Here is a 27,346-nt window from a genome sequence, read left to right on the forward strand (position 1 = left end):
GGCAGTTGACCTTTAGGATCCTGTCAAACTCTCAATATTTTTGAAAACCAAAAATAAAGCCAAAAAACCCCCGTTACAATATAAGATTTGAGTTGTTATAGAACATGTCACAAAATAGCTAATTTTTAAAATAGATTTTTCACTCAATTTCTAGCTTTTTATTAAAAAAAAATCTATGCAAACATAACTTTCTGGTTCATCATAACATTTGGACGATATTCTGGTTTCTTTCTGTAAATTATTATTTTGATTACATTAAAAGGTATTTGTTTTTCTTTTTGTTTTATCAGGTTATTCTTGGACAGTATAATTGGCTCTCCTATGAAGATGTCTTTGTTCGAGCCTTTGATTTTGGAAATGGCTTACAGATGTTGGGTCAGAAACCAAAGACCAACATCGCCATCTTCTGTGAGACCAGGGCCGAGTGGATGATAGCTGCACAGGCGTGTTTTATGTATAATTTTCAGCGTATGTAGACTTTCTTATCTTCTGGAAGAGTGAACTTACAGATATTTATTGAAATACTTTACTCTGAAGAGGTTAAAATTCTGATGTTAATTTTCACCCAGTGTCCAGTTAGTGGAGAACTCTGTTGTGATTTGGAATTTTTGGTTTATTTTGGAAAATAATTATATGACAAATTGTACCAATCAATGTTGCAGTAGGTTTGAACCTCTTAATAGGAGACTTTCAGGTCTTGAAAACTAGACCTACACTTAGGGGCCATTGTTCCAGTACCATTCCTCAGGAATCCTCTTTGGAAGTTACTCTCATTTTGTTCTGTCACCTCTATCAGTAACAACAGTTGACCGCCGAAACACTTCCATACTGAAACCTGGTGAACTTCAAGGGGCAGGTTAAACAATAGAGTTTTCATATTGTAATTATTTGAGTGGTAATTGTGGTGGCTCAGTCTGTGAGATAGTTCTGGAAGCATAAGTTCAGAGGTCTCGGTGCCAAAATGTGACAGTGATTTGTGGATGTTTAGTCTCATCCTTCAGATGAAACAGAAAATACACTTTCACCAGATTTCTTGCTGTAAATTCCTCCACTTTTTCTTTTTCTTTTTTTTGAGATGGAGTCTCACTCTGTCGCCAGGCTGGAGTGCAGGGTCACAATCTTAGGTTACTGCAGGCTCTGCCTCCCGGTTCAAGCAATTCTCCTGCCTTAGCCTCCTGAGTAGCTGGGACTACAGGCGCATGCCGCCATGCCCGGCTAATTTTTTTGTATTTTTAGTAGAGATGGGGTTTCACCATGTTGGCCAGGATGGTCTTGATCTCCTGACCTTGTGATATGTCCACCTTGGCCTCCCAAAGTGCTGGGAATATAAACGTGAGCCACTGTGCCAGGCCTCCTACACCTTTTCTTTTAAACAAACATTCCATTTTTCCATTTTTGTTTTCACAGGTTTGGATTTACATTGTTTCTTTTGAGGAGCTTTAAAAGAATTATTTTCAAAGTCATCTTGTATATCTTTTTTGAGTTAGGCAGAAAGTAAATAAAAATCTACATTATTCATGTTATGTAATTTCAGCATTTCTGAGAATGTTTGTCTTTGGATATTTTTGCTTGAGAATAAACAGTACTGCCTCGTTTGTGCTCTTTTCTTGACATACACTCTAAATCTGACATTCAGTGTGTCATCCTATTTGTATATGTTCTTTTTCACGTTGTAAAACCAAGTGGCCAACAATTAAGAATTTGAAGTCTTAAAAATCAGTTATAATTCCTTCACAATGTGATAGTCCCAGAGTAACATCTGTAAGTGAAACAAAATAAAAATTTAAATATCTTCATCTTTAAAAATTGGAACTCTTGGGGCATTTAGGGGAGGATGAGTAGGTGTAATGTTGATTAGTATGGTAAGATAACTTTAAAAAACATAACGCTTATAGACTATGGATTTAACAGTTTAGGGCTCGTCATGCTTTATTATGATTCATCTCCACGTTCAGAGACTTTACATTTGTAGTTAAATGTTTGAATATTTGACTGGCTGCTGCTTTTCCTTTTAGTTGTTACATTATATGCTACTCTAGGAGGTCCAGCCATTGTTCATGCATTAAATGAAACAGAGGTGACCAACATCATTACTAGTAAAGAACTCTTACAAACAAAGTTGAAGGTGAGGACTCTAGTTACTTTCTTAACTGTCTGATATTTTAGAATTTTCAGTGTCGTGAGCCCTATTATTGATACTTAGTTCTTTTATGACTTTTAAGTCCTTAATCTTTGTGGACTTTTATGAATATCATACTTCTTTTTTTTCCTTTAGAAAATAAAAATATTTTGTATATATTCATGTATGAGTAATCCAGTTATAAATTAAGATGCCTATGTCTAAATTGAAGAAATTAACGACTTTTTCTCTTATTGTGCTCATCTATTTTCTAGTTTACTTTTAGTAAATTTGTAATTTTGAAGGGTTATATTTTAAACTAGTAATTTTTATTTTACTTCTGAAGCGTTAATTACAAGTTTTCAGAATTGTTTGAAAGTTAAAAAGGGAGACTTTTAATGAAATTACAGTAAAAAGAGGTTTCTTTGGTCTCTAGACAACTCCTAGAAATATCTGGGCCATTCTTTTCTTTTTGAACAAGTTTACATGTGCATTTTCTCCTCCTTCCCCCATATATTTTTTATGTAGTCTCTTGAAAATATGAGGGGCTTCTGGTTTCTCTACAGTTCAGGCAACCTGTGTTTACATGCCCATTTTGTAAGGCAGTACCCTTCTTGATCAGGGTTTTACCAAAGGCCAAGGGTACACACAGTGAATCTAATGCTATAAAATAATAGTTTAAATTCAGACCAATACTTACCCATCTGTAAAAAGTGATATTATGCCAGTGTACCCTTTCTTCTTTCTTTGCTGAGGCAAGAAATTACTTAACAATTCACCGAATATGGTAAACTACTTTTCCTATTCGCTAAACTGCTTGAAAAATAATGAACATGATGAATGTTGGTGTTATTTCTAGGATATAGTTTCTTTGGTCCCACGCCTGCGGCACATCATCACTGTTGATGGAAAGCCACCAACCTGGTCCGAGTTCCCCAAGGGTATCATTGTGCATACCATGGCTGCAGTGGAGGCCCTGGGAGCCAAGGCCAGCATGGGTATGTTACACTTTTCTAATTCCTTACCTGTGCTTTCTGGCGACCACATTCTCCAGAATTATGCCAAAGTTTTGATTTTGAGGTTAGCTCAAATGACACATCAGTTTTCTAACATCAGTTAGGAAAACAGGTCCGTCTAGGTATACTTTCATCTAGTCTTTAAAGAAAGTTTTAAGGAAAAATATAAACATTAATTATTAATGTTTTAAAAGCAGTATTTATTTGAAATTTAAAATATTTTACATTATTCAGTTTTTTTCATTTCCTTTTTATGGTGATAGTTTTGGGTGGTTTAAAGTTAGTTTATAATTAATGCCATTAATCTTGTCCTATGTGAATTACCTGTAAGTAGCATTAACAGAGTGGCTAAACCTGGAGGCCTCCTTTTACTCCCTGTTCCAGTTCTTCCCTTTCCTGAGGTGAAAACCTTACCCTCCAACTAGCACACCTAGGCGTGGTGACTCTACAAGTTCCTACTCTCAAAAAAGCGTCAGAAAATGTTAGCTAGTATACTAGTGTTTAGAGATACTGCAAAAGCTGCTGGGATGCTGGGACTGTATTTCCTCTGTAGTTGGAAACATAATAATTAATTAGATATAAGCATTTACTCAGCTCAAATTTTAGGCACCTGGAATTTGAGTGGTAGTGGGATATTTAGATGCAGATATATCGTGGACAGTGGTGTGTAAAAGTCTAGTACTCGAGTTATGTTTGGACTTAAGAGATTTGGAAGCTAGAAGCAGTTAGGTTTTAATTATAGCTGTGGGAGTAGGGGGTGAGGTCACCAACAGGGAATGGTGGCTTCAAAGGCTACCAAGGACTGGTCAGATAGGAAAGAAGAAAATATCTAGTAGTATGTGGTTCCTGGAAACCAGGGGAAAGGAGATCTCGGTGAGTCATGAGCAGGATCAGTGGCTGCATGCAGAGGTCAGATGACACAAGGATTGTAATTTCCAAGAAGTGGTGGTGTTGGAGAAGGGTGCTGTGGATTGAAGGAATGAAGGGCTGATTTAGAAGTAAAGACTTCCAAGTGTAAACATTATTTAAGAAATATATCTTGACTGGCAGGAGAGGAAGGGTATTCTGTTGGGAGTACGTTTAAATAATTTTTTCACACTCATTTAGAAGTCCACATGTAGAGTAGTTCTGGGAGTGGTTCAGACATATCAGCAATGCCAAGAATGACCTATTTCTCTTTGTTCTTCTGCTGTGCCACCTCTATAGCTTGTCAGCTGTTGTCCTTAGGCTCATACTCTTCTGATTTCAAATGGTTCACGTTGTCTTTTAATGCAGGACTCTGAGTGTAACCAAGTTAGTCACCACTCTGAAGCAGTGAATGGTTTTTAGTAAACACCTAGATACTCTAGTCCAAGCTACCTTTATTTCTTAGTTGAGTTACTGGGATAATCTTGTCTCCCTGATAACCTTTTTTCCCTTTCTAAAGTTAGTTAGCCACACAGCAGCCAAAATGATCTTTTTTCCACAGATAATAACATACTCCTGTTCAAAACAACATTGCTTTACATCCAGAACGTAATCCAGAGTTCTTCTTCCCATGGCCTTTGAGGTCCTGTGTGTGGTCCCTGATCGCCACTTGACCATTGTTTCTTGCCACTCTTTCTCTTGCTCACTGTGTTCCAGCCACACTCCTTGCTGGTCTTTAGATATGCTGAGCACATTCCTACCTTTGGGTCTTTGCATTTGCTTATTTCCTTCTAATTAGAACACTCTTCTCCCAGTTCCAGGGTTTTCATGGCTCCCTTCCTCACTTTATTCAGGCCTTTGCTAAAGGAAACTCTACAGACACGCTCTGCAGATTTTTCCATCCAAATAGCATCTATTGTCGTCATCTCACCTTGTCTTGCTTCAGTTTTCTTCACAGGTTAATCTGTTTGTATATCCCAATAGAATATATCTCCCATACATGCAGGGACTTGATCTGTTTTGTTGATCTCAGTATAATTAATATTTGTTGAATTGAGTTAAATTAACTCAATTTGATTGAGTTATTTATTTGATTGAATTGATAATGAAAAGAAATTGTTGATACAGCTGAATCTCATAAAAGTGTATGTGTTTGTTTTTTCTCTTCAATGCAGAAAGCCAACCTCATAGCAAACCATTGCCATCAGATATTGCAGTAATCATGTACACAAGTGGATCCACAGGACTTCCAAAGGGAGTCATGATCTCACATAGTAACATTATTGCTGGTATAACTGGGATGGCAGAAAGGATTCCAGAACTGGGGTATGTCATAGTAAAGTAACATTGAGTAGTTAAGTATTTCTGTCTGTTATAATGTTAGCATTTGTGTCATTTTATTAATATGTAGCTAAATTAGTTCTTCAGAGTCTGTTTGTAGTAGGCATTTCCTTAAAAAATAAAAAGGACATTAAAATGAATGGCAAAATAGTTATAGTTGTGAGGTTGAAAATACATCGTATAGATATGTTTCAAAAAATACAGAACTTAACTTTTTATAGTTGTAAATCCTTTAAGTTGTTTTAATCAGCTTGTATTTGCTGCTGTAGTTTTTTTTAATATCTAAATACAATTCAGGTGAACAGGTAACTTAATTTATCCACTAAGTATTTGTTGAGTTTCAGTATTCAGTCTCTGATTTTTCTTGTTAGTACAAACTCCAGTGGTAGCAGCAGAAGGTAGAGTGGAGTGGGAAAGAGACTGATGGAGGAAACCAGATGGAAGTTTGAGGGACTGTCAAGGAAACATTGCCAGAGATGCAGTCGGTATTCTGATGACTGATAGGGTACAGTGGTTGGATATTTTTGATGCTTTTATGCACAGAAATTACAAACATACACGCACACACACACGTAATTGCTATGGTATTGAACTTGGGGATGGAGGAATGTCTCATGTATGCATACATTTCGGAAAAAATTAAGTGCAACAATTTTCTACAGGTTTGCCTCAGTTGCCTTCTATATTTTGGTTATGGGGGCAGCTCTTGAAACATATACAAATACTTACACATTTTCTGTATATTAAGATCTAATTTATTACATAATCCAATTCCCACAGCAAGAGTCTTACCTGTAAAATTTCTGGCAGATAGTTGTGGATTCTACTTTAACTCTTCTGGTTGGCAACCCACTAGATGTAAAGACTATTTCCCCCTTGGATGATTTCTTCTGTTCTTCAAAAGAACTCTATATTATTATTTGTTTAAGCCACTGTTTCTTCTGCCTCAGTACTTTGCTTCAGCAACACTTATAATTCCTGAGTGCTTTTAAGTAGGACGGGAAACAGCACTCCTTCCTGCGAGTGTCTGCCTCCTTGCTTTTAGGTTGAGCTGTAATTCTTTTTCCCTAACATCCCCAGCGTCTGTCTATCCTCTGTTTTCATCTGTCGCTCTCTCTCACAAACACACACTCACTTGACCAGTAAATTGATGCCCTGGGGCCCTTCCATGTGCCTTCAAGCTTGCTCCCATTATAGGGCACTTTTGGCATAGACGGCACCTGAGTTTTGTTTCTGACGTCTCCCTTTTCTTTTAGAGAGGAAGATGTCTACATTGGGTATTTGCCTTTGGCCCACGTTCTAGAATTAAGTGCTGAGCTTGTCTGTCTGTCTCATGGATGCCGCATTGGTTACTCTTCACCACAGACTTTGGCAGATCAGGTATGTTCAGTGTCTGTGACTTGAAATACTAAAAAATCGTAGTGAATTTTAATGCATTTTTTTCAGTCAGTACGACAGTGTATTATGAGAGCAATGGTTCATTTTAAAATGAGCTTTAGCCTTTTAAGTGCTTCTTAGACTGTAAGTACGTTAAAATAATTTTTAATAGGCTTTTTGATCTAAGAATACCATTGAATCTTAAAAATAAGGATCACTTTATATGGATCACTTTTTCTTATTTTATAGTCTTCAAAAATTAAAAAAGGAAGCAAAGGGGATACATCCATGTTGAAACCAACACTGATGGCAGCAGTTCCGGTAAGAAGTGACCCTTATTTAATATTGAGTATTAAAGAAGTATCACCCGCTACAAAGCATTAGTGCTAGTGAAAAATACATTGCTGACAAGGTAGTTTATGTAGGATTTATTCCTTATTGACTATAAATATTGCCTTAGGCACTATAGGATTTCTTCAGTCTTGTTTTAGTTTGCTTTCTTATTTACTAAGCACTCAATTTAATTTCAGCTTCTATGTGTAATTATCAACTCCTTTGCTTAAATACCTTCTTGTTAAAATAAAAATTATTTTCATGATGTCTGTTTGTGAATTCATCGACACTTGAAGCTAGGAGGGAAAGTGTGAGATCACCTCCTTTTAAGCAAGCTGTATAGTTACCTCCTGAGTCCTCAGGGAAAGTCTGGGCTGAACACCAAACAAAGTGACAGAGAAGCTGGTGCAGCTTTGAATGACTTAAGAGGGGCTGTGCGTCCTTACATAATACAGGGGCCTGGGAATAAGACAAGGGAAATGGGACAGCAGTGATTTTCTGGCTCCTTATAACATAGGCTAAGTTTGTTTGGAAATGATGGGAATTGTCGGGTACCTAAATGCTTACGTCAAGAATAATTACATAGTTACTTCAAAGTCAAATGTAAATAATCAGTAGTTTCGTAGTTTCTTCTATAATTATAGTTTCGTTAGTATCCCACTTAAATTCTTAGTTCACTTAAAAATGACATGTAATTTCAAGTTATGGAGGAAACATTATTTTTTTTTTTTTTTTTTTTTTTTTTTTTTTTTTTGAGACGGAGTCTCGCTCTGTCGCCCAGGCTGGAGTGCAGTGGCGCGATCTTGGCTCACTGCAAGCTCTGCCTCCCGGGTTCATGCCATTCTCCTGCCTCAGCCTCTCCGAGTAGCTGGGACTACAGGTGCCCGCCACCACACCCGGCTAATTTTTTTTTTTTGTATTTTTAGTAGAGACGGGGTTTCACCGTGGTCTCGATCTCCTGACCTCGTGATCCGCCCGCCTCGGCCTCCCAAAGTGCTGGGATTACAAGCGTGAGCCACCGCGCCCGGCCGGAAACATTATTTTAAGTCATTAAAGTATACTTCACAGTAATGGATCTAGCAAGCAAAATGCAGCACAGACAAGGAAAACTTCCTGGTGCAATATCGAAAGACAAATAGCCAAACAAAAACCCCCAAACATTGCGTGGTCTTTTGTGAGCAAAGAATGTGGTACTGTATATTTTTATAAGATAAAGTTAGGAAATTTTGAAAAACCATTTCAGATGGTTGTTCGTTTATTTTGTGAGTAGGTTTTAGTTCAGAATCAGTAAGATAAACAAAGCAATATAAAGAATATCTTACAATTTTTATGAGTATCTAGATATATTTCTGCTTTTAAAAATTATTTTTCTAGAAACTTTATTTTTAAACTAATTGTGGTTCTATTTTAAAAGTTTGATCTTGGTAGGATACATCTTTTTGAAAAATTCACAAAAGTTTTTTTTCCTTCTTGCTGAATCACATCCACAGTTGAAGAATACTTCTTTTAAAATGCCTTAATATTGCTAGAAATATTAATCTGATGCTAAGTGAACATGTAAGGCAGCTGTTATCATTATTAACTATATTAAACTCATTTTTATACATTTAGGAAATCATGGATCGGATCTACAAAAATGTCATGAATAAAGTGAATGAAATGAGTAGTTTTCAACGTAATCTGTTTATTCTGGCCTATAATTACAAAATGGAACAGATTTCAAAAGGACGTGATACTCCACTGTGCAACAGGTAAGTAAAGACTCTACCTCCTTCTTTCTCCTCTTGATAATTTAATCATTTAGTTCACATTAATAGCCCAATTAATTGAGATAATTGTAAGAAATAAATTTATTTCATAAAGTCAGGAGAACTCTTTAAACAAATCCATCCCAGGCCGGGTGCAGTGGCTCACGCCTGTAATCCCAGCACTTTGGGAGGCTGAGGCGGGTGGATCACGAGGTCAGGAGATCGAGACCATCCTGGCTAACACAGTGAACCCCATCTCTACTAAAAATACGAAAAGAAATTAGCGGGGCTTGGTGGCGGACGCCTGTAATCCCAGCTACTCAGGAGGCTGAGGCAGGAGAATGGCGTGAACCCAGGAGGCGGAGCTTGCAGTGAGCTGAGATTGTGCCACTGCACGATCTGTCTGCCTGGGCGACAGAGCAAGAATCTGTCTCAAAAAAAAAAATCCATCCTGGCTGAACACTTTGGCTCACTCCCGTAATCCCAGTGCTTTGGGAGGCCAAGGCAGGCAGATCAGCTGAGGTCAGGAATTCGAGACCAGCCTGGTCAACGTGACAAAACCACATCTCTACCAAAATTACAGAAATTAGCCAGGGTGGTGGCTTGTGCCTGTAGTCTCAGCTGTTAGGGAGGCTGAGGCAGGAGAATCACTTGAGCTCACTCGGGAGGCGGAAGCTGCAGTGAGCCGAGATCGTGCCACTGCACTCCAGCCTGGGCGACAGAGTTCGAGACTCTTGTCTCAAAAAAAAAAAAAAAAAAAAAATCATCTTGACATGGGAGGATTGCTTGAGGCCAGGAGTTCAAGAGCAGCCTAGGCAACACAGCAAGACTTCTCTGCTTAGCTGGGCATGATGTCATATATCTGTAATCCCAGCTACTTCAGGGACTGAAGTGGGAGGATTGTTTGGACCCCCAGTGGGAGGATCATTTGGGCCCGGGAGCAATGACTGCACCACTGCACACTACCCTGGGTGAAAGTGAGACTCTGTCTCTTTAAAAAACAAGCAAACAAAAAACCTTTATAACAGTATGAGCAGTTTAAAAAACCTGCAATGTCATTAAAAGTGTGTTTTCCCTTAAGATTTTGCTATTTGTGAGTTTATATTTTCTGTGAACCCTTAGGTAGTTTTAATTATTTTGAGAAATAGTTTCTCTTTTGCTTTTATATTTATTTCAGTATGAATATAATTAAATGTTTTGTATTTAAAGCTTTAAATGATCAGTCTTGTTCCAACCTTTGTGTAGTGTTATGAGAGTACGTAGATTTATGATTTGATCATAAAATAGCTTAGAAGTTAGAAAATGGAAGTATGACATTCAAAGTATTTTTTATGGGAATATTAATATAGTTTTCAGATGCTTCACATAATTTAGAACTCTGTAATTTTTTTTCCTGCCTTACTTTAGTTATTTCTTCAGTGAGTTGTAAAGTCGGCCCTCTGTATCGACAGGTTCCACATCTTTAGATTCAACCAACTGTGGGTCAAAAATATTCTGGGGAAAAAAAACAATAAAATACAACAATATAACAGTGAAAAAGAAAATACGGTATTAACAACTATTTACAATGAATTTATATTGTATTAGGTATTATAAGTAATCTAGAGATAATTTAAAGTATTTTGGAGGATGTGTATAGGCTTTATGCAAATACTATGCCATTTTATATAAGGGACTTAGGCATCTGAGGGTTTTGGTATCCAGAGGACTGGATGCCAAGGGGTAACTGTAAAAGCTGACTTGAAAAGTCTGTTAATACCATTTTAAAAAAATGGTCACCATGTAGTCTTCACCTTTTTAAAAGGTTTTTTGAGTACTACCTCTCCTTTTTGATCAAGGCAATATGCAATCTTTTTATTAGTGTATTTTCAGAAACATCAATTAGATGTTTAACTTGTTTCCTTTTTTAAATGCTTCACAGATAATTTACTAGATTATTTTTAACAAACACTTCAAAGCTTGAATTAGTGAAACTTTAAAACCAGATTGTTGTATACAAATTATACACATTTCTAATAAAGTACATTAAAACAAAAATTAATTTGATTTTAATATATTTCATAAAGATGATAGGATTGTTCAGTATTAATATATGATAAATATTTTATGTAAATAATGATATAAAAGTGGCCATAAGCAAGGGTTTTCCTGTCACTATACAAAATTAAACCTGACAATTCAAATTCGAATATTACTTGAAAAGCCCTTAAGAGGAAATCATAAATTCTTTACCTTGTTGAACTTCAAAAAATTAAGATTTGGGGCTCAAGAGAATCTCCAAATTGGCTGTGTGACCTTGGATAAGTAACTTAATCTCAAAATCTCTCATATCAAAGCTGGGGATTAGTTTAAGTGATTTGGAAAATCCCATTCAGTTTTAAAATCCTGTGGTTCTCTAATTTTTTTCTTTAGCTTTGTTTTCCGGAAAGTTCGAAGCTTGCTAGGGGGAAATATTCGTCTCCTGTTGTGTGGTGGCGCTCCACTTTCTGCAACCACACAGCGATTCATGAACATCTGTTTCTGCTGTCCTGTTGGTCAGGGATACGGACTCACTGAATCTGCTGGGGCCGGAACAATTTCCGAAGGTAGTGTTCTCCATGGTCTAGAGGCTGGAGTGTGATGCCAGACGTTTTTTTGGGGTATGGGATGTTTTCTGCGAATATATAGGAGAAGAGTAGTAAGGTGTTTGTGAGGCAGAATAATGGTAGATTCCAAGTACTGTGATCATTGATATCAATTTTTAGAATGTATTAGATGTATCTAGAGTCAATAATTCATCTGGAGAAGTTTTTATATCAAACTCTGATAGGTAATATTAAAAACCACTTAGCATTTTGGAAAAGAAACTTTAGTAACAAACATTGACTGTTTTGTGTACATTTATTTTCTCACATCAGTGATTAAATTTCTTTTTATGTAGAAAAATTAAGGTGCTTTTATTTGTGTAGGTAAGTATGTTAAGACTCAGGTTCAGAAATGTTTATGAGGATTTCTGTAAGTGTTAGAGAGGAACTAGGTTCAGGTCTAGGGAATATTATTACCAGAGTTTATCGTGTGGTTGTGTTTGAGGAGGAGATCTACCAACTAAGCAGTTCTGAGATGAATCGCATAGGGCCTCATGTGTCCCTTTTATGGGAGAAAGTTATTTTGCTTTCCGGTACAGGATACAGCTATGCTGCTTCTACTTTGTGTTTGCTATATACGGATAGATACAAAACCTCATAACTGATTTTTCCCTATTTATTTTGAGTGCCTCTGTATACCATTTTCATGTATTACTTCATTTTTCTGTTTTGCAGTTATGTTCTCTGTTTCATATGCTTTTGGAAGCTAGTTCTAGTCATGTTTTGTAGGAAATAAGCAATCTTAAATACATGCATATGGGATTTCTTCTGAAGATCCTTAATTTCTTCTATTTTTAAGATTCAAATTGAATGATTAATCAGTAACAGTTTATGTTGTAAATAAAAGTCTTTAAGTGTTAAATATCAGCCTTTCATTTCTGATATTTGGTCTTTGAAGAGGAAACATAATGCAATAGTAATTCATAATAGTCGAGAGTTCTTTCCTCACATCCTTGAAAGCTTCCAGTCTTATTCTTCAGTCTGGCTCTTGAGCTATTGCTGTATTAATTTTAAATAGGGTGTGATAGCATAAGCTGATGGAAGCCTGCAGAGGTCGTGCTTTGAAATGGTGATACATTACATGGGAAAAGATTAGAGAGGTGTTTTGTACTGCACATCTGTGAGGCCTAATAAGAAAGTAGAATAGATGTAAACCATTGTTTTCATCATCCTTTAAGACAGGGACTTCAAACTCAAGAACCAGGCAGCTGCCTATTTAAATGAGTCAAGTGGGCCCTAATGTAAGACAGTGTGGTGGGTAAGGATTGATTCTGAGGGAACAGGAGCAGGCATGCCCTCTCTAACAGAGGCTGTCATTTCTGCTGTACCTGAAATGTGGGCCCATTGTTGCTGGCGATTCCACACTTATATCTAAAATTTCCTGATTTTTAAGAATGGCAATAACGAATTTTAAAAAAAAAATTAAAAAAAAAAAAAAGAACCCTCAATGTAGGCCAAAAAATATGCCTCTACAGGCCTCACAGCCTGTGCTTCAGCAATATGTGACTTCTGCTTTTAAGGATTCTCTGGGGATATCTCAGCCTTGGGATAATCATTTTTGGTAATTTAGAAAAATGAAGCAATGTATTAGCTACTGTTCTCAAATACCCTTTTTTTCATTTAATTCCTAGTGTGGGACTACAATACTGGCAGAGTGGGAGCACCATTAGTTTGCTGTGAAATCAAATTAAAAAACTGGGAGGAAGGTAATAAACTGTTTTAACCACAGAGCATTAATTTTTAAAGTATTAAACTTTAAAATTAGAATCACTTTAGAATTAGTGCTTCACTTTCTTCCTTTAGAATGTAAACACCCATAAGTGCTCATTTTTGTGCTTTGTAATAGACATGTTTTATCTCGAACTATATGAATGCGTTTATTTTTCTTGTTTCAAAGATGTTTCTGAAGAACTATAATTGTTTTTATTTACTTATTATGTAGATACAAGTAAGAATTATGGCAAAAACTTAAGAAATGTACTAGTAAGTGAATAATGTCAATAAATTAGGAGTGATCATAACTTTATTTTGCAGAAGTAAAATTATAAAATTTATTTTATGAAATTGTGGATTTTTAAATGATTTTTTAATTTTTTTTCTGAGGGCTTCAAACTTGTATTATTAGAAGGAAATTTTCACTGTAATTCCATAAAAGTCTATTTATCCTCATGCCATTTAAAATAATGGTCACTTAAAAATTTATTTGATCCTGTTAAAATATACAAATTATCTGTGTTTTATTGGGATGCACCTTTCCTCTACATCAGGTAAAGATAAAGATTCTGGCTGGGCGTGGTGGCTCACTCCTGTAATCCCAGCACTTTGGGAGGCCAAGATGGGCGGATCATGGGGTCAGGAGTTCGAGACCAGCCTGACCAACATGGTGAAACCCCATCTCTACTAAAAATACAAAAATTAGCCAGGTGTGGTGGTGCGTGCCTGTAATTCCAGCTACTCAGGAGGCTGAGGCAGGAGAATCACTTGAACCCAGGAGGTGGAGGTTGCAGTGAGCTGAGATTGCGCCACTGTACTCTACCCTGGGCAACAGAGTGAGACTCTTGTCTCCAAAATAAAGAAAGAAAGAAAGAAAGAAAGAAAAGAAAGAAAGATTCTAAGGCTGGGATGTCTTTTAGCTATCTTTAGCAGAATTAGTGAGAATATTTAATAAATTTAGGCTTGGAGTCATTTTGAAATTATCTGTAAGAATAAATCTTAATATGTAGTAACTCACTTTTTTTTTGACATGGAGTTTCGCTCTTGTTGCCCAGGCTGGAGTGCAATGTCAATGGTTTCGGTTCACTGCAACCTCCACCTCCTGGGTTTGAGCGATTCTCCTGCCTCAGCCTCCCTAATAGCTGGGATTTCAGGCGTGCGCCACCACGCCTGGCTAATTTTTGTATTTTTAGTAGAGGTGGGGTTTCACCATGTTGGCCAGGCTGGCCTCAAACTCCTGACCTCAGGCAATCCACCCTCCTTGGCCTCCCAAAGTGTTGTGATTATAGACATGAGCCACTGGCCCAGCAGTAACTCATTCTTATATAGGGATTTGTTTTATTAATTGCATGACTTAATACTTTTATCAGTTTATCAATATGATATTTAAGACGTTGCAGAATCTTTCAAATAATTTGTCTCTTGTATTTATAATTTTATACAACAAATGGAAGATGTTGGATTTTAGAGTTTAATTTTTTACTTGGAATAGAAGTTTGAAAACATAAATGCTTATGGTTTAGCAACTGAGATTTTGTGCCTACTGTTAAATTGATAAACTTTGTTCATTCGTAGTGTCTGCCTTTTTTCCTTTGGGAAGTTCTAATTGGATTAAAATAAGATGACTATTTAGAAACTAATAGTTTCAAATTTTCATGTGTTTAACCCAACTCCAAATAATTAATTATTATTTTATTAGGTGGATACTTTAATACTGATAAACCACACCCAAGGGGTGAAATTCTTATTGGGGGCCAAAGTGTGACAATGGGATACTACAAAAATGAAGCAAAAACAAAAGCTGATTTCTTTGAAGATGAAAATGGACAGAGGTGGCTCTGTACTGGGGATATTGGAGAGTTTGAACCCGATGGATGCTTAAAGATTATTGGTAAGTCATCTAATATTTTTTTGAAAATGAATGTTTCTGAAGTAGTTTACACAAGAAGTACAATATATTTAGAGAAGGCGTTTAATAATATAGATCTTTATGTAATCTTAGTTTGGGTTGTTTGCATCACTCTTGGAATATGAAATATTACGGACTGTGGAATTTATGAGGCCTGACATGTTATGAGTTCTCAGAGATGGTTCAGCAGCAGTGATATTTTAAATTACTCGTAGATAACCTTTAGTCATTCTTTCCTGCCTGTGTTTCTGACATCTAGAGATTAGTAGATGGAGCTCTCACGGTCTGAACTGCACCCTTGCCTTGCCCAGGAGAACAAAGGAAAGCCAGGCAGCTTAAGTACTATGACTCATATGAGTTGAAAAATACGTTATTCTGCTTCTCCTTTTAGGTTCTTTTTTTTAAAAGTTAATGGCATTTCAGTTAGCCGTACGTGGTGTCTTTGTCAGGCGCCCGTAATCCCAGCTACTTGGGAGGCTGAGGCAGGAGAATGGCATGAACCCGGGAGGCGGAGCTTGCAGTGAGCAAAGATCGCGACACTGCACTCCAACCTGGGCAACAGAGCAAGACTCCGTCTAAAAAAAAAAAAGTTAATGGCATTTCTGTCCCTGTCTTGCTAACTAGAAACCTGGGAGGAGACTCAAGACTGTTCTCTTCAGTCAGCTTCCCATGCCTATTTTATATCCCACTAGTTTATTTTACGAGCTATGTCTCAAAATCATACTCTTCTCTCTTTGTCTCTCTTACCTGATCATTGGTCAGGCTTGTACCTTCTGCCACCCTCTCCCAATAATTTCACTATTGCCATGCTTACCGCCTTAAACACATCCTCTCACTGCCACCATGTAATTACTAAACATGGATCTTACTGGCCACAACCATTTAATGTCTCCTAGAAGCTCAGTTCAGGGTGCCCCTGTTAACATTGTTCGCCTCTTCAGCTTCATTGTCGGTTGTTTTCCTCCTCCTTGATGCAGCTGAAATTAGAGCTGATGTTCTTCTGGCTTTTGCCGGTGTTGTTCCCTCTGACCTCTCACTCTTCCCTTAGGACTCGGCTCAAGCAGCTGAGCATAGTGACTCAGGTCTGTAATCCCAGCTACTCGGGAGGCTGAGTGGGAGTATCACAGGAGCCCAGGAGGTCGTGATTGTGCCACTGCACTGCAGTATGGGCAACAGAGTGAGACTCAAAATCTCAAAACCAACCAACCAACCAACCAACCCTCAGCTCAGGCCTCACTTGCAAGAACTTTTTCCAAATCCCCAGGTTGGAGAGTCTTAACACTTAGCTCTACCATTGTAGTACCAATGTATTGAAGTAATACGTTTTTGCATTATGCATGTCTCCAGATAGGTTGTGAACTTGCAGATGGCATTGAATATCTTCTTCATCTGCCTGGTACTAATGGATACCAGGAATAAACCTGTTCAGAAGAACGTTCTTGAAGCCCTGCTAATGGAGTCCATTAAGTAGAAGTTAATTGTTTTTCTTTTTTTTTTTTTTTTTGAGATGTAGTCTTGCGCTGTCACCCAGACTGGAGTGCAGTGGCATGATCGCAGCTCACTGCAACTTCCGCCTCCTGGGTTCACGCAATTCTCCTGCCTCAGCCTCCTGAGTAGCTGGGATCCTTACAGGTGTGCACTACCACGCCCAGCTAGTTTTTGTATTTTTAGTAGAGACATGGTTTCACCATGTTGGCCAGGTCAGTCTCGAACTCCTGACCTCAAGTGGTCTGCCCGCCTCAGCCTCCCAAAGTGCTGGGATTACAGGCATGAGCCACTGCACCTGGCCTGTTTTTCTTTTAAAAGCATGTATTTAGCAGTACAAAAATTAGGGCCTAATTTTATTATGTGCTTTTAATTTCGGCATAACCATTAATGTTTAATTTTGCCAAGTGTTAAATAATTTGATAGCAGATTACTTAGAGAATGGCCAGTATTTATATATGTATTAAATGTTATTAATATTATTACTCATTGTTTTCCCCTCTCCACTTTTCTTTGTTTTGCAGATCGTAAAAAGGACCTTGTAAAACTACAGGCAGGAGAATATGTTTCTCTTGGGAAAGTAGAGGCAGCTTTGAAGAATATTCCACTAGTAGATAACATTTGTGCATATGCAAACAGGTAAGAACGTGGAACTCATACTACTTTGATTTAAAACATTTGATGTGCATAGACATTTCTTACCTGTATGGACCTTCTTTGTAAAAATGTTCCGAGAACTCTTCCTATCTGTTACTTGTGGGAAGGGCCTCCTTCTCATTACAGCCATTAGCTGACTCTTTTCCTTGTAAGGCTTCCCCTGATCTTTCTCTCTGTCCCTGTTTTCTGCTTTACGTCTCACTGCAGTGTCCCATGTAGGGAGGTGAAGAAAATAAAACATTCCTTCCTGCTGCCTTGGTACCCCTACCTACCTGTCCCTCAGCAGGGGAAGCTTCACAGAACTACTCCAGAGGAATGGGGAGTAAAGAAGTGGCAGTGAGGAGTGTGCTGCTTACTTATCCCCACTCTACACTTGAGCCTGCTCGGCACTCCGGGCAGGTCTTGGGGCTCCCATGTAAGCTATGTTAAGCTGCAGCCTAAACGCACAGCCTCCCCATCTCATGATGATGATGAGGCAGCTGGGAACCTGTCTACGACAGTTGACATGAATTATTATGGGAAAATCCGTTATCAGAAAAACTAATTTAGAAACAGGCATTGGGGGTACAGCCCAAGTTAGAAATGAATTGCATTTATTTGTAAATGATTCTGGTCTTTAGCCATTTAGTATTTTCTTTAGTGATGATACAGTTCTGGATTTATTTATGTGATAGTAACCAGAAGTATCTTCTTCCTGATGTTACTGTTTTATGGCCTTCAAAAAAGTATCTGCCTTCATTGGGCATAGTCAGAGTTCCTCTATCAATACAAATTCTCATGATAACAAAAGAAAAAAAAATATATTCACATCATTTTGATTCGTTGCTGAATTTTTAGATAGTTTTAATTTATGTTAAATTTTAGTTTTTTAAAACACGTGCTATGAAATACTGATAATCAGGGTTTAAAGGTGAATTTTCTAATATTTGTAACTTGCTTTTAAAATGTGTACGTGGCAGTATTCATAACAGTTTTTCATAGTTGAAATTCGTCATGAAATGTCAGATTGAAGTTTATTTAGCAATGAACTCTGCCAAAGCATTGGAAAATATTATGAATCAAACAGTAAAACTGGCAGTTGCATGAAATGGGTATGCCAGTGCCAAGTATGGCACATGCATTTAAAAAAAATAGTGAGGAGTTATTTACTACTTGTCACTGTAATAATAACTACAGTTAACACAGTTTACCATTTTGTTCCTTATCTGTTATCCTTTCTATATTTCAGTTATCATTCTTATGTCATTGGATTTGTTGTGCCAAATCAAAAGGAACTAACTGAACTAGCTCGAAAGAAAGGACTTAAAGGGACTTGGGAGGAGCTGTGTAACAGTTGTGAAATGGAAAATGAGGTACTTAAAGTGCTTTCCGAAGCTGCTATTTCAGGTGAGTATTCGGTTAAACTGATAGACTAAGAACTGAGATGGGAAGAGAGTACTTACATGCATTCAACCTGTTTTAAGGTTTAGAGTTCATCACTTTCTGCTCAGAAACCATTTGTACCATTAGTATATGGAAGAGTAAACTTATCAGTCCCCCATTCAAGCCCTGCTACACAAATTAACCACTCCCACCAAACTGAGGTACATGTATCTTGAATGTTCTTGTCTCTGCAACCTTTGCTTTCTGGGTTAACCCTTTCTCTTATATCAGCTGTTCTTCAAGGCCTTGCTCAGTTTTCTGGCCACACTATCCCATAGTGATCAGGCCAAAACTCCTTTTGAAACTTTATACAATGTTAGAGTACTGGTAGTTGGTTGTACCAATAGTTTCCATAACCATTTTTGGTGGGGTGAGGAGTGCCCAAGACTAGTTTAATATTGTTGGTTTAATAAAAACATCTGTGTCTTTTAAGTTGTTGTGTCAAGCATAAAACAAGTGTGAATTATTTTTTATTTTTTATTTTATTTATTTTTTTAAGAGACAGGGTCTCTTCTGTTGCCCAAACCAGAATGCAGTGGCACAATCATAGCTTACTGCAGCCTTGAACTCCCAGCTCAAGCGATTCTTCCCTTCAGCCTCCCAAGTAGCCAGGACTACCAGTGCATGCCACTATGCCTAGCTAATTAAAAAAAAATTATTTTGTTTTGTTGTTGAGACGAGGTCTCACTATGTTGGCCAGGCTGGTCTTGAACTCCTAGGCTGCAGCGATCCTCCCAACTTAGCTTCCTGAGTACCTGGGACTACAAGCGTGTGTCACCATGCCAGGCTCCAGCATTTACTTTTTAGTCTCTTCACATTCAGTAATGTCAGGTTCCACGCAGTCTTTTAAGTCAGCCCTGTCGTACATGCCTTACTGATTTTGCTCATAGTGTATATATTCCTTTGGAAACCACTCCTGAAATATTTTTAATCTTTGAAGACTGAAACCTTGTGTATTATTTCTGTTTACTTTTACAAGTTAGAGTTAATACATCTTTTTTTACTCCCAAGGCACTTTGTCTTTAATTTTGCATATTTCTTTATTTTATTGTAGTAAAAATCTCATAACATTCAATTTACTATCTTAACATTTTAAGTGTACAATTGAGTAGTGTTAAGTGTATTTACATTATTGCACAACTGATCTTTAGAACTGTTTCATCTTGTAAAACTGAGACACTATACCCATTACACTAATTCCTCTTCCCTCTCTCCCCATTCCCTCCACCTTTTTACTTTATGTTTCTAAAATTTTGATTACTTGAGGTACTTCATATGTGTGGAATGATACAGTATTTATTCTTTTGTGACTGTCTTAGTGTAGTGTATCTTCAGGGTTTATTCATATTGTACCATATGATAGGATTTTTCTTTTTTAGGGTGCGTAATACTCCATTATATGTATATTGCACATTTTCTTTATCCATTCATCTATGTTTGGACATTTGGGTTGCTTCTACCTCTTGGGTATTGTGAATAATGCTGTGATGAACATAGATGTGCAAATAAGGTTTTGCGATTCTGCTTTGGATTATTTTGGATATATACCCAGAAATGAGATCATTAGATCCTATGGCAATTATTAATACTATATTTAATTTTTTCAGGAGACTCTATACTGTGTTTCATAATGACTATTGATTTACATTCCCACCAGCGGTATTAAGGGTTTCCATTTCTCCACATCCTCACCAACATTTGTATATTTTTTCCTAATATCCATTCTAACAGATGTGAAGTGATATCTCATTGTGGTTTTGATTTGCATTTCTCTTTTTATTAGTTACGTTGGGCATCTTATATATACTTGTTGGCCACTTACATATCTTCTGCAGAAAATTGTTGATTCAAGTCCTTTGCCCATTTTAAAATCAGGATTTCCCCCCCGCCCCACCCTCGTAGTTAAGTTGTACAAGTTTCTTTTTTTTTTTGAAAAATTTTTTTTTATTAATTTTTTTGCACACAAAACAAACATTTTCTAAAAATACATACAAATAAAAAGATGCATATCAAACATATTAGGAAGGTTGCACATGGGAAGACGGGGAATAGAAATGGGGGGTGGGAATTGAAGAAAATAAATGAGAGAGGGACTTTGTATGGATCAATGATGATAACTCAATCCTCTATTTGACAAAGAAGAAAGATAAGAGGAAGAAAAAGTGGGATAAAGGATGAGAAAGGGAGGAAAATAGAAAAAATTAGAGTATGAGTCCAGGGTAGACCTGTTTTGTTGTTGCTGGGTTGGTTGGTTGGTTTGTCTGTTGTATTTTTCATATGTTTCGCCATGTTGGCCAGGCTGGTCTCGAACTCCTAGCCTCAAGTGATCAACCCGCCTCGGCTTCCCAGAGTGCTGGGACTACAGGCCTGAGCCACCACGTCCAGCCCCCACATTGCGTCTGGCCTCCGGGGTAGACCTCCCAGACAGGGCGGCCGGGCAAAGGCGCTCCCCACATCCCAGATGGGGCGGCCGGGCAGAGGCGCTCCTCACTTCCCAGACGGGGCGGCCAGGCAGAGGCGCTCCTCACGTCTCAGACGGGGCAGCTGGGCAGAGGCACTCCTCACTTCCCAGACGGGGCGGCCAGGCAGAGGCGCTCCTCACTTCCCAGATGGGGGGTGCCGGGCAGAGGCGCTCCTCACTTCCCAGACGGGGCGGCCGGGCAAAGGCGCTCCCCACATCCCAGATGGGGCGGCCGGGCAGAGGCGCTCACTTCCCAGATGGGGCGGCCGGGCAGAGGCGCTCCTCACGTCTCAGACGGGGCAGCTGGGCAGAGGCACTTCTCACTTCCCAGACGGGGCGGCCAGGCAGAATGTGCTTCTCACTTCCCAGATGGGGGGTGCCGGGCAGAGGTGCTCCTCACATTCCAGACGGATGGGCGGCCGGGCAGAGGCGCTCCTCACTTCCCAGACGGGGCGGCGGCCAGGCAGAGGTGCTCCTCACTTCCCAGACGATGGGCGGCCGGGCAGAGGCGCTCCTCACTTCTTCCCAGACGGGGCGGCCGGGCAGAGGCGCTCCTCACTTCTTCCCAGACGGGGCGGCCGGGCAGAGACGCTCCTCACGTCCCAGACAGGGCGGCGGCCGGGCAGAGACGCTCCTCACTTCCCAGACGGGGCGGCCGGGCAGAGACGCTCCTCACTTCTTCCCAGACGGGGCGGCCGGGCAGAGGCGCTCCTCACTTCCCAGACGGGGCGGCTGGGCAGAGGCGCTCCTCACATCCCAGACGATGGGCAGCCAGGCAGAGACGCTCCTCACTTCCCAGACGGGGCGGCGGCCAGGCAGAGTCGCTCCTCACATCCCAGACGGGGCGGCTGGGCAGAGGCGCTCCTCACATCCCAGACGATGGGCAGCCAGGCAGAGACGCTCCTCACTTCCCAGACGGGGCGGCGGCCGGGCAGAGGCGCCCCTCACCTCCCAGACAGGGTGGCCTGGCAGAGTCGCTCCTCACATCCCAGACGATGGGCGGCCAGGCAGAGACGCTCCCCACCTCCCAGACGGGGCGGCGGCCGGGCAGAGGCTGCAATCCCAGCACCTTGGGAGGCCAAGGCAGGCGGCTGGGAGGCGGAGGCTGCAGCCAGCCAAGACCACGCCACCGCACTCCAGCCCGGGCAACACCGAGCACCGAGTGAGCGAGACTCCATCTGCAGGCCCAGCACCTTGGGAGGCCGAGGCGGGCAGACCACTCGAGATCAGGAGCTGGAGACCAGTCTGGCCAACATGGCGAAACCCCGCCTCCAGCCAAAGGAGAAAACTAGGCAGGTGGTGTCGCGCGGCCGCAATCCCAGGCAGCCCGCAGGCCGAGGCAGGGGATCACGGGAGCCGGAGGCAGGGAGTCTGCAGCGAGCCGAGTACACTCCAGCGTGGGCAACAGAGGGAAGAAAAGAGAAAGGAAAGAAAGAAAGAAGGAAAGAAGGAAGGATGGAAGGCAAGCAAGTTGTACAAGTTTCTTACAAATTCTGAACATGTATTAGTCTGTTCTCACACTGCTATGAAGACATACCTGAGACTGGGTAATTTATAAAGGAAAGAGGTTTAATTGACTCACAGTTCTGCATGGCTCGGGGAGGCCTCAGAAAACTTACTGTACAATTATGGCGGAAGGGGAGAGAGAAAAGCAAAGACACATCTTACATGGCAGCAGGCGAGAGAGCAAATGAAGAGAGAGAGAAAGTGAAGGGGGAAGAGCCCCTAAAACCATCAGATCTTGTGAGATCTCACTCACCATCATGAGAACAACATGGGGAAACCGCACCCATGATCCAGTCACCTCCCACCAGGTTCTGCCCTCGACATGTCTGGATTATGGGGATTATAATTTAAGATGAGATTTCGGTGGGGACCCAGAGCCAAACCTTATCAGGACATTGCATTTATTTGTGTCTTTTAAAATTTCTTTTAGCAACATTTTGTAGTTTTCAGGGTACAAGTCTTTCACCTCCTTGGTTAGGTTTATTCCTAAGTGTTTCCTCCTATTTGATGCTACATTAAATGGTATTGTTTTCTTAATTTCTTTTTCAGAACAGTTATTGTTAGTGTATAGACATGCAATTGATTTTTCATGTTGATTTTTTTTATCCTGCAACTTTGCTGGAATCTTTATTAGTTACAAAGGTTGTGTGTGTGTCTTTAGAGTTTTCTACATATAACAGTTTTCTTATTGATCTTCGGATTGTTCTATTCATAAATGAAAGTGGAGTATTGAAGTCTCCTACTATTATTGTATTGCTTTCTATTTCCTCCCCTAGTTATGTCAGTGTTTCCTTCATATATCTAGAAACTCTCAAGTTACGTGTATATTTGTAATTGTCATATCATCCTGGAGAATTGACTCTTTTATCATTATATTATAATTAATGTCCTTCTTTGTCTATTGTGACAGTTTTTGTCTTAAAGTCTGTTTTATTTAAGTATGGCCATCCCCTTCTGGTTCTTAATTTCATGGAATATCTATTTCCATCCTTCACTTTAGGTTATGCATGCCCTTAGATCTAATGTGTGTTTCTTGTGGATGGCATATACTTGAGTCTTGTTTTATATTCAGTTGGTCAATCTGTATCTTTTAATTGGGCATTTAATCAGCATTTACATTTCAGGTAATTATGATATGAAAGACTTTTCATACCTATTTCTATTTTGTTAACTATTTTCTGTATATGTTGTAGCTTTTCCTCTCTTGCTGCCTTCTTTTGTTGATTTTTTGTGTGTATAATTACATTCTTTGATTCCCTTGTCTTTTATCTTTGTGTATGTTCTATAGACATTTTCTTTATGGTTGTCAATGCAGTTACATAAAACATCTTAAAATTGTAACAGTCTATTTTAGTTTGATAACAGCTTAATCTTCTGTCTCATATAAAAACTTGAGTCCTTTATAACTCTGCTCCTCCCTCAAGACCTTTTTATTGCATAGTCATTAATATAGATTCATAATTACTTATGTCTTTGTTTTTTTAAATTCTATACAGATTTAAATGTGACTTATGCACCTATATCAAATTACTTTCAGAATTCTGTATTTGCCTATGTATTTACCTTTACCAAGGAGTCTTGTAGTTTCTTACGGTTTTGTGTTACTGTTTGTTTTCATTTTGCTTTAACTTGAAGTACTCCTATCATTATTTTTTGTAGGACAGGTGTAGTGGTGATAAACCCCCTCTACTGTTGTTTATCATGGAGTCTTAATTTTTCCCTTATTTTTGAAGGACAGGTTTAGGTCACAGTATTCTTGGTTGACAATTTTTTTTCTTTCAGTATTTTGAATACTACTATTTTCTAACCTGCCAGCTTTCTGCTGATAAATGATAGTTCAATGAGAGCTTCCTTGTATGTGATGAGTCATTTTTCTCTTGCTGCTTTCAAGATTTTTTGTGACTTTTGACAGCTTGATTACAAGTGTGTTTTGGTGTAGTTCTCTTCCTAGTGGAGTGTTTTGAGCTGCTTGAATTTATACTCCCATTTCTTTTCTCAGATATAGGAAGGTTTTGGCCATGATTTCTTCAAATAGGCTTTCTGCTCCTTTCTCTCTTCTTTTTCTGAACTCCTATAATGAGCATTTTTCCACTTGATGGTGTACCATTCATTCTTTAGGTTCTCTTCATTTTTACATTTTTGCTCCTCTTAGTAATTTCAGAAGTCCTGTCTTTGAGTTCATAGATTCTTTTTTCTACCTGGTCAAGTTGCTGTCGATCCTCTAGCGAATTTTTCTATTCATTTATTGTATTCCCTTCCAGAATTTCTATTTGGTTCTTCATTTTAAAAAAATTTCTTTCGTTTATATTTTCATTTTGTTCATGCATTGTTTTCTTGTTTTTTTTTTTTTTCAGGTGTCTGTACTCTCTTGTAATTCATTGAGCATTCTTATGACAGTTATTTTGAATTTGGTAATTCATCTATCTCCATGTCTTTCTGGGGTTTATTTCTGGAGATTTAATTTGATCTTTTGATAGCCTATATAGATAAATAGATATTTATCTATATCTTTATTTTTGTTGGGATGTCAGCATTTGAAAAATCAGCTACCTTTCTCTGTCTTACAGTCTGCTTTTGTATTGAGAGGACTTTGTCCAGTCAGCCCTACTACGGATTCTAGAGCCAGCCATCTTAAGCCTTTTCCGAGGCTGTGTCCTTTTTGGGTTTGTGGGGTACAATCTAATTGAAGAGGTTTGCTGGTTTCTACTCAGGAGCTCCCTCTGGTGTCTGTCTGTGATATTGTGGCCTCACTGGTGCTGTAGTTAGCCATGGTACTGGAGCTCTACCTAGTGTCTGTGATACTGCAGCCTCTGGTGCATGTTAATCTTTGTTCTTGACAGCTCCCAACCTGGTGCCCTGTTCCTGTTATTTAGATTCAGGAAAGACAGAAGCAAGTTCCTTGCACCCCAGAAGTCAGAATATTGGATGTATGTTCCACTCCTTCTCTTCCCTAGGGAGAAGTCAGAAGTTAGGGATTTCTTCCCTATTACTTTGTACTGTGCTGAGGGGAGGGTCTCTGGCAAGCGAATACCTTGTATTTTTCTCCCAGCCTTTGATGCGGTTGGTTTCCTTCTGTCCTGGAGTGCAGGAACCTCTTAACTGGTTTCTGAGTTTCTTACACAGGCAATAAATAGGCCCATATAGCATTTTAAAATCCATGTTTCTGTAGGGGAAGGAGGGACTGCGTTTTCCTATATTGTCATCTTGCTGACATCACTCCTTAACACATTTCTTTCATGTATCATATGGCTAGCTGTTTACCCATTTCCATTTGTTAGATTGCATGCCACTTGAAAGCAGAAACTTGTCATATTTTGCATTTTTAAAAGAATGTTCAGTAAAGCACTTTACATGTAGTAATAGTTTTTTAATATTTGTTGAATGAATGCTTAGAAAAATAAGTCAGTCCTACTGATGACATATGGTTTTTCAAAACGACACTGCCCCTTAATCTCCTTTAAATGCTTTGCTTTCTTCCCTTCCTTTCTCCATTTGCCGCTATCGTGAATCTCCTTAGTATTAGGCAATATGTTAGGCACACAATAGTGAGCAAGCATTCTGTCTCCACATAGCTTGTAGGGAATATCCTGGTTCAGTGACATAATTTGTCTTAAACTTTATTATTTTTTAATTTCTGAAGTAAATGTGCTCTGCATAATAAATTCAAGGAAAACAAATAGGTATAAAGGAAAAGGTCAATTTCCTCATTTCCTTTCTCCTGGATACCAGGCTCTAGAGGTGTGGAGTTTATAGCTTGGTATGTATCCTTCTCCTCACATCTAGGTGCATATAAGTTTATGCAGCCTGTGCTGGAACTTGTCTTTTTTTTTTTTTTTTAACCTAACAATAGGCATTTATGCAGCATATAATGGAGTTTCAGTCAGTGACAGACTGAATATATGACAGTGGTCACATAAGATTATAATATATTTTTACTGCCTTTTCTATGTTTAGATACACTTAAATACACAAATACTTAACCATTGTGTTACACTTACCTATGGTGTTCAGTACAGTAACGTGCTGTGCAGGTGTGTAGCCTAGCAGCCATAGGCTAGATAGTGCAGCCTAGATGTATATAGTAGGCTATACTATCGACATTTGTGTAAGATGCACTATGATGTTCCCATGATGGCAAAACTGCCAAGTGTGATGCATTTCTCAGAACATATCCCTGTCATTAAGAGATGTGTGACTATATTGGATACCCTATTAGATACCTGTCTAAATCTAATTTTTTTTTTAATGGGATGGGGTCTTGCTCTGTTGCCCAGGCTGGAGTGCAGTAGCACGGTCATAACTCACTGCATCTTCAGATGTCCTGGGCTGAAGTCATCCTCCCACCTCAGCCTCCTGAGTAACTGGTACTACAAGTGTATGCCACTATACCCAGCTCATATTTTTTATTTCTATTAAAAACTTTTTTTAAGTTATTTATTTTAGAGACAAGGTCTCGCTATGTTACCGAGGCTGGCCTTGAACTCCTGGCCTCAAGCGATCCTGCTTGAGCCTTCAGAGTTGCTGGGATTACAGGCCTGAGCCATCATGCCTGGCTCTAACTCGTTTTCAATGACAGAATTATATTCTGTTTTGTTCCTATATCATATTTTATTTAACTCATTTTTCTCTTGATGGGGACTTGTTAAATAGTTTATTGTTTTACTTAAATGTTTGTATTTTGAGGAATAGATTCTTTAGAAGTGACATTCATGGTTCACTTGTTGGTTGT

At 38.9% G+C, this 27,346-nt stretch overlaps 1 protein-coding gene across 3 annotated transcripts in view; it reads left to right on the forward strand.

The window, feature by feature from the left end:
- ACSL3 (acyl-CoA synthetase long chain family member 3) overlaps positions 1-27,346 on the forward strand; it is an 82,390-nt gene that overhangs the window by 54,212 nt on the left and 832 nt on the right. For all 3 annotated transcript variants that reach the window (XM_055290781.2, XM_055290780.2, XM_063645729.1), the window contains 12 exons: positions 291-468; positions 2,016-2,125; positions 2,979-3,117; positions 5,217-5,367; positions 6,639-6,762; positions 7,009-7,080; positions 8,704-8,843; positions 11,253-11,425; positions 13,096-13,170; positions 14,877-15,068; positions 17,096-17,210; positions 18,457-18,614. In XM_055290781.2, the coding sequence (XP_055146756.1) occupies positions 291-468; positions 2,016-2,125; positions 2,979-3,117; positions 5,217-5,367; positions 6,639-6,762; positions 7,009-7,080; positions 8,704-8,843; positions 11,253-11,425; positions 13,096-13,170; positions 14,877-15,068; positions 17,096-17,210; positions 18,457-18,614 (1,627 nt within the window). The remainder of the gene's footprint in view (positions 1-290; positions 469-2,015; positions 2,126-2,978; positions 3,118-5,216; positions 5,368-6,638; positions 6,763-7,008; positions 7,081-8,703; positions 8,844-11,252; positions 11,426-13,095; positions 13,171-14,876; positions 15,069-17,095; positions 17,211-18,456; positions 18,615-27,346) is intronic.

This window comes from Symphalangus syndactylus, chromosome 8 (genome assembly GCF_028878055.3).
Source record: "Symphalangus syndactylus isolate Jambi chromosome 8, NHGRI_mSymSyn1-v2.1_pri, whole genome shotgun sequence".
NCBI classification, from domain to species: Eukaryota; Metazoa; Chordata; class Mammalia; order Primates; family Hylobatidae; genus Symphalangus; species Symphalangus syndactylus.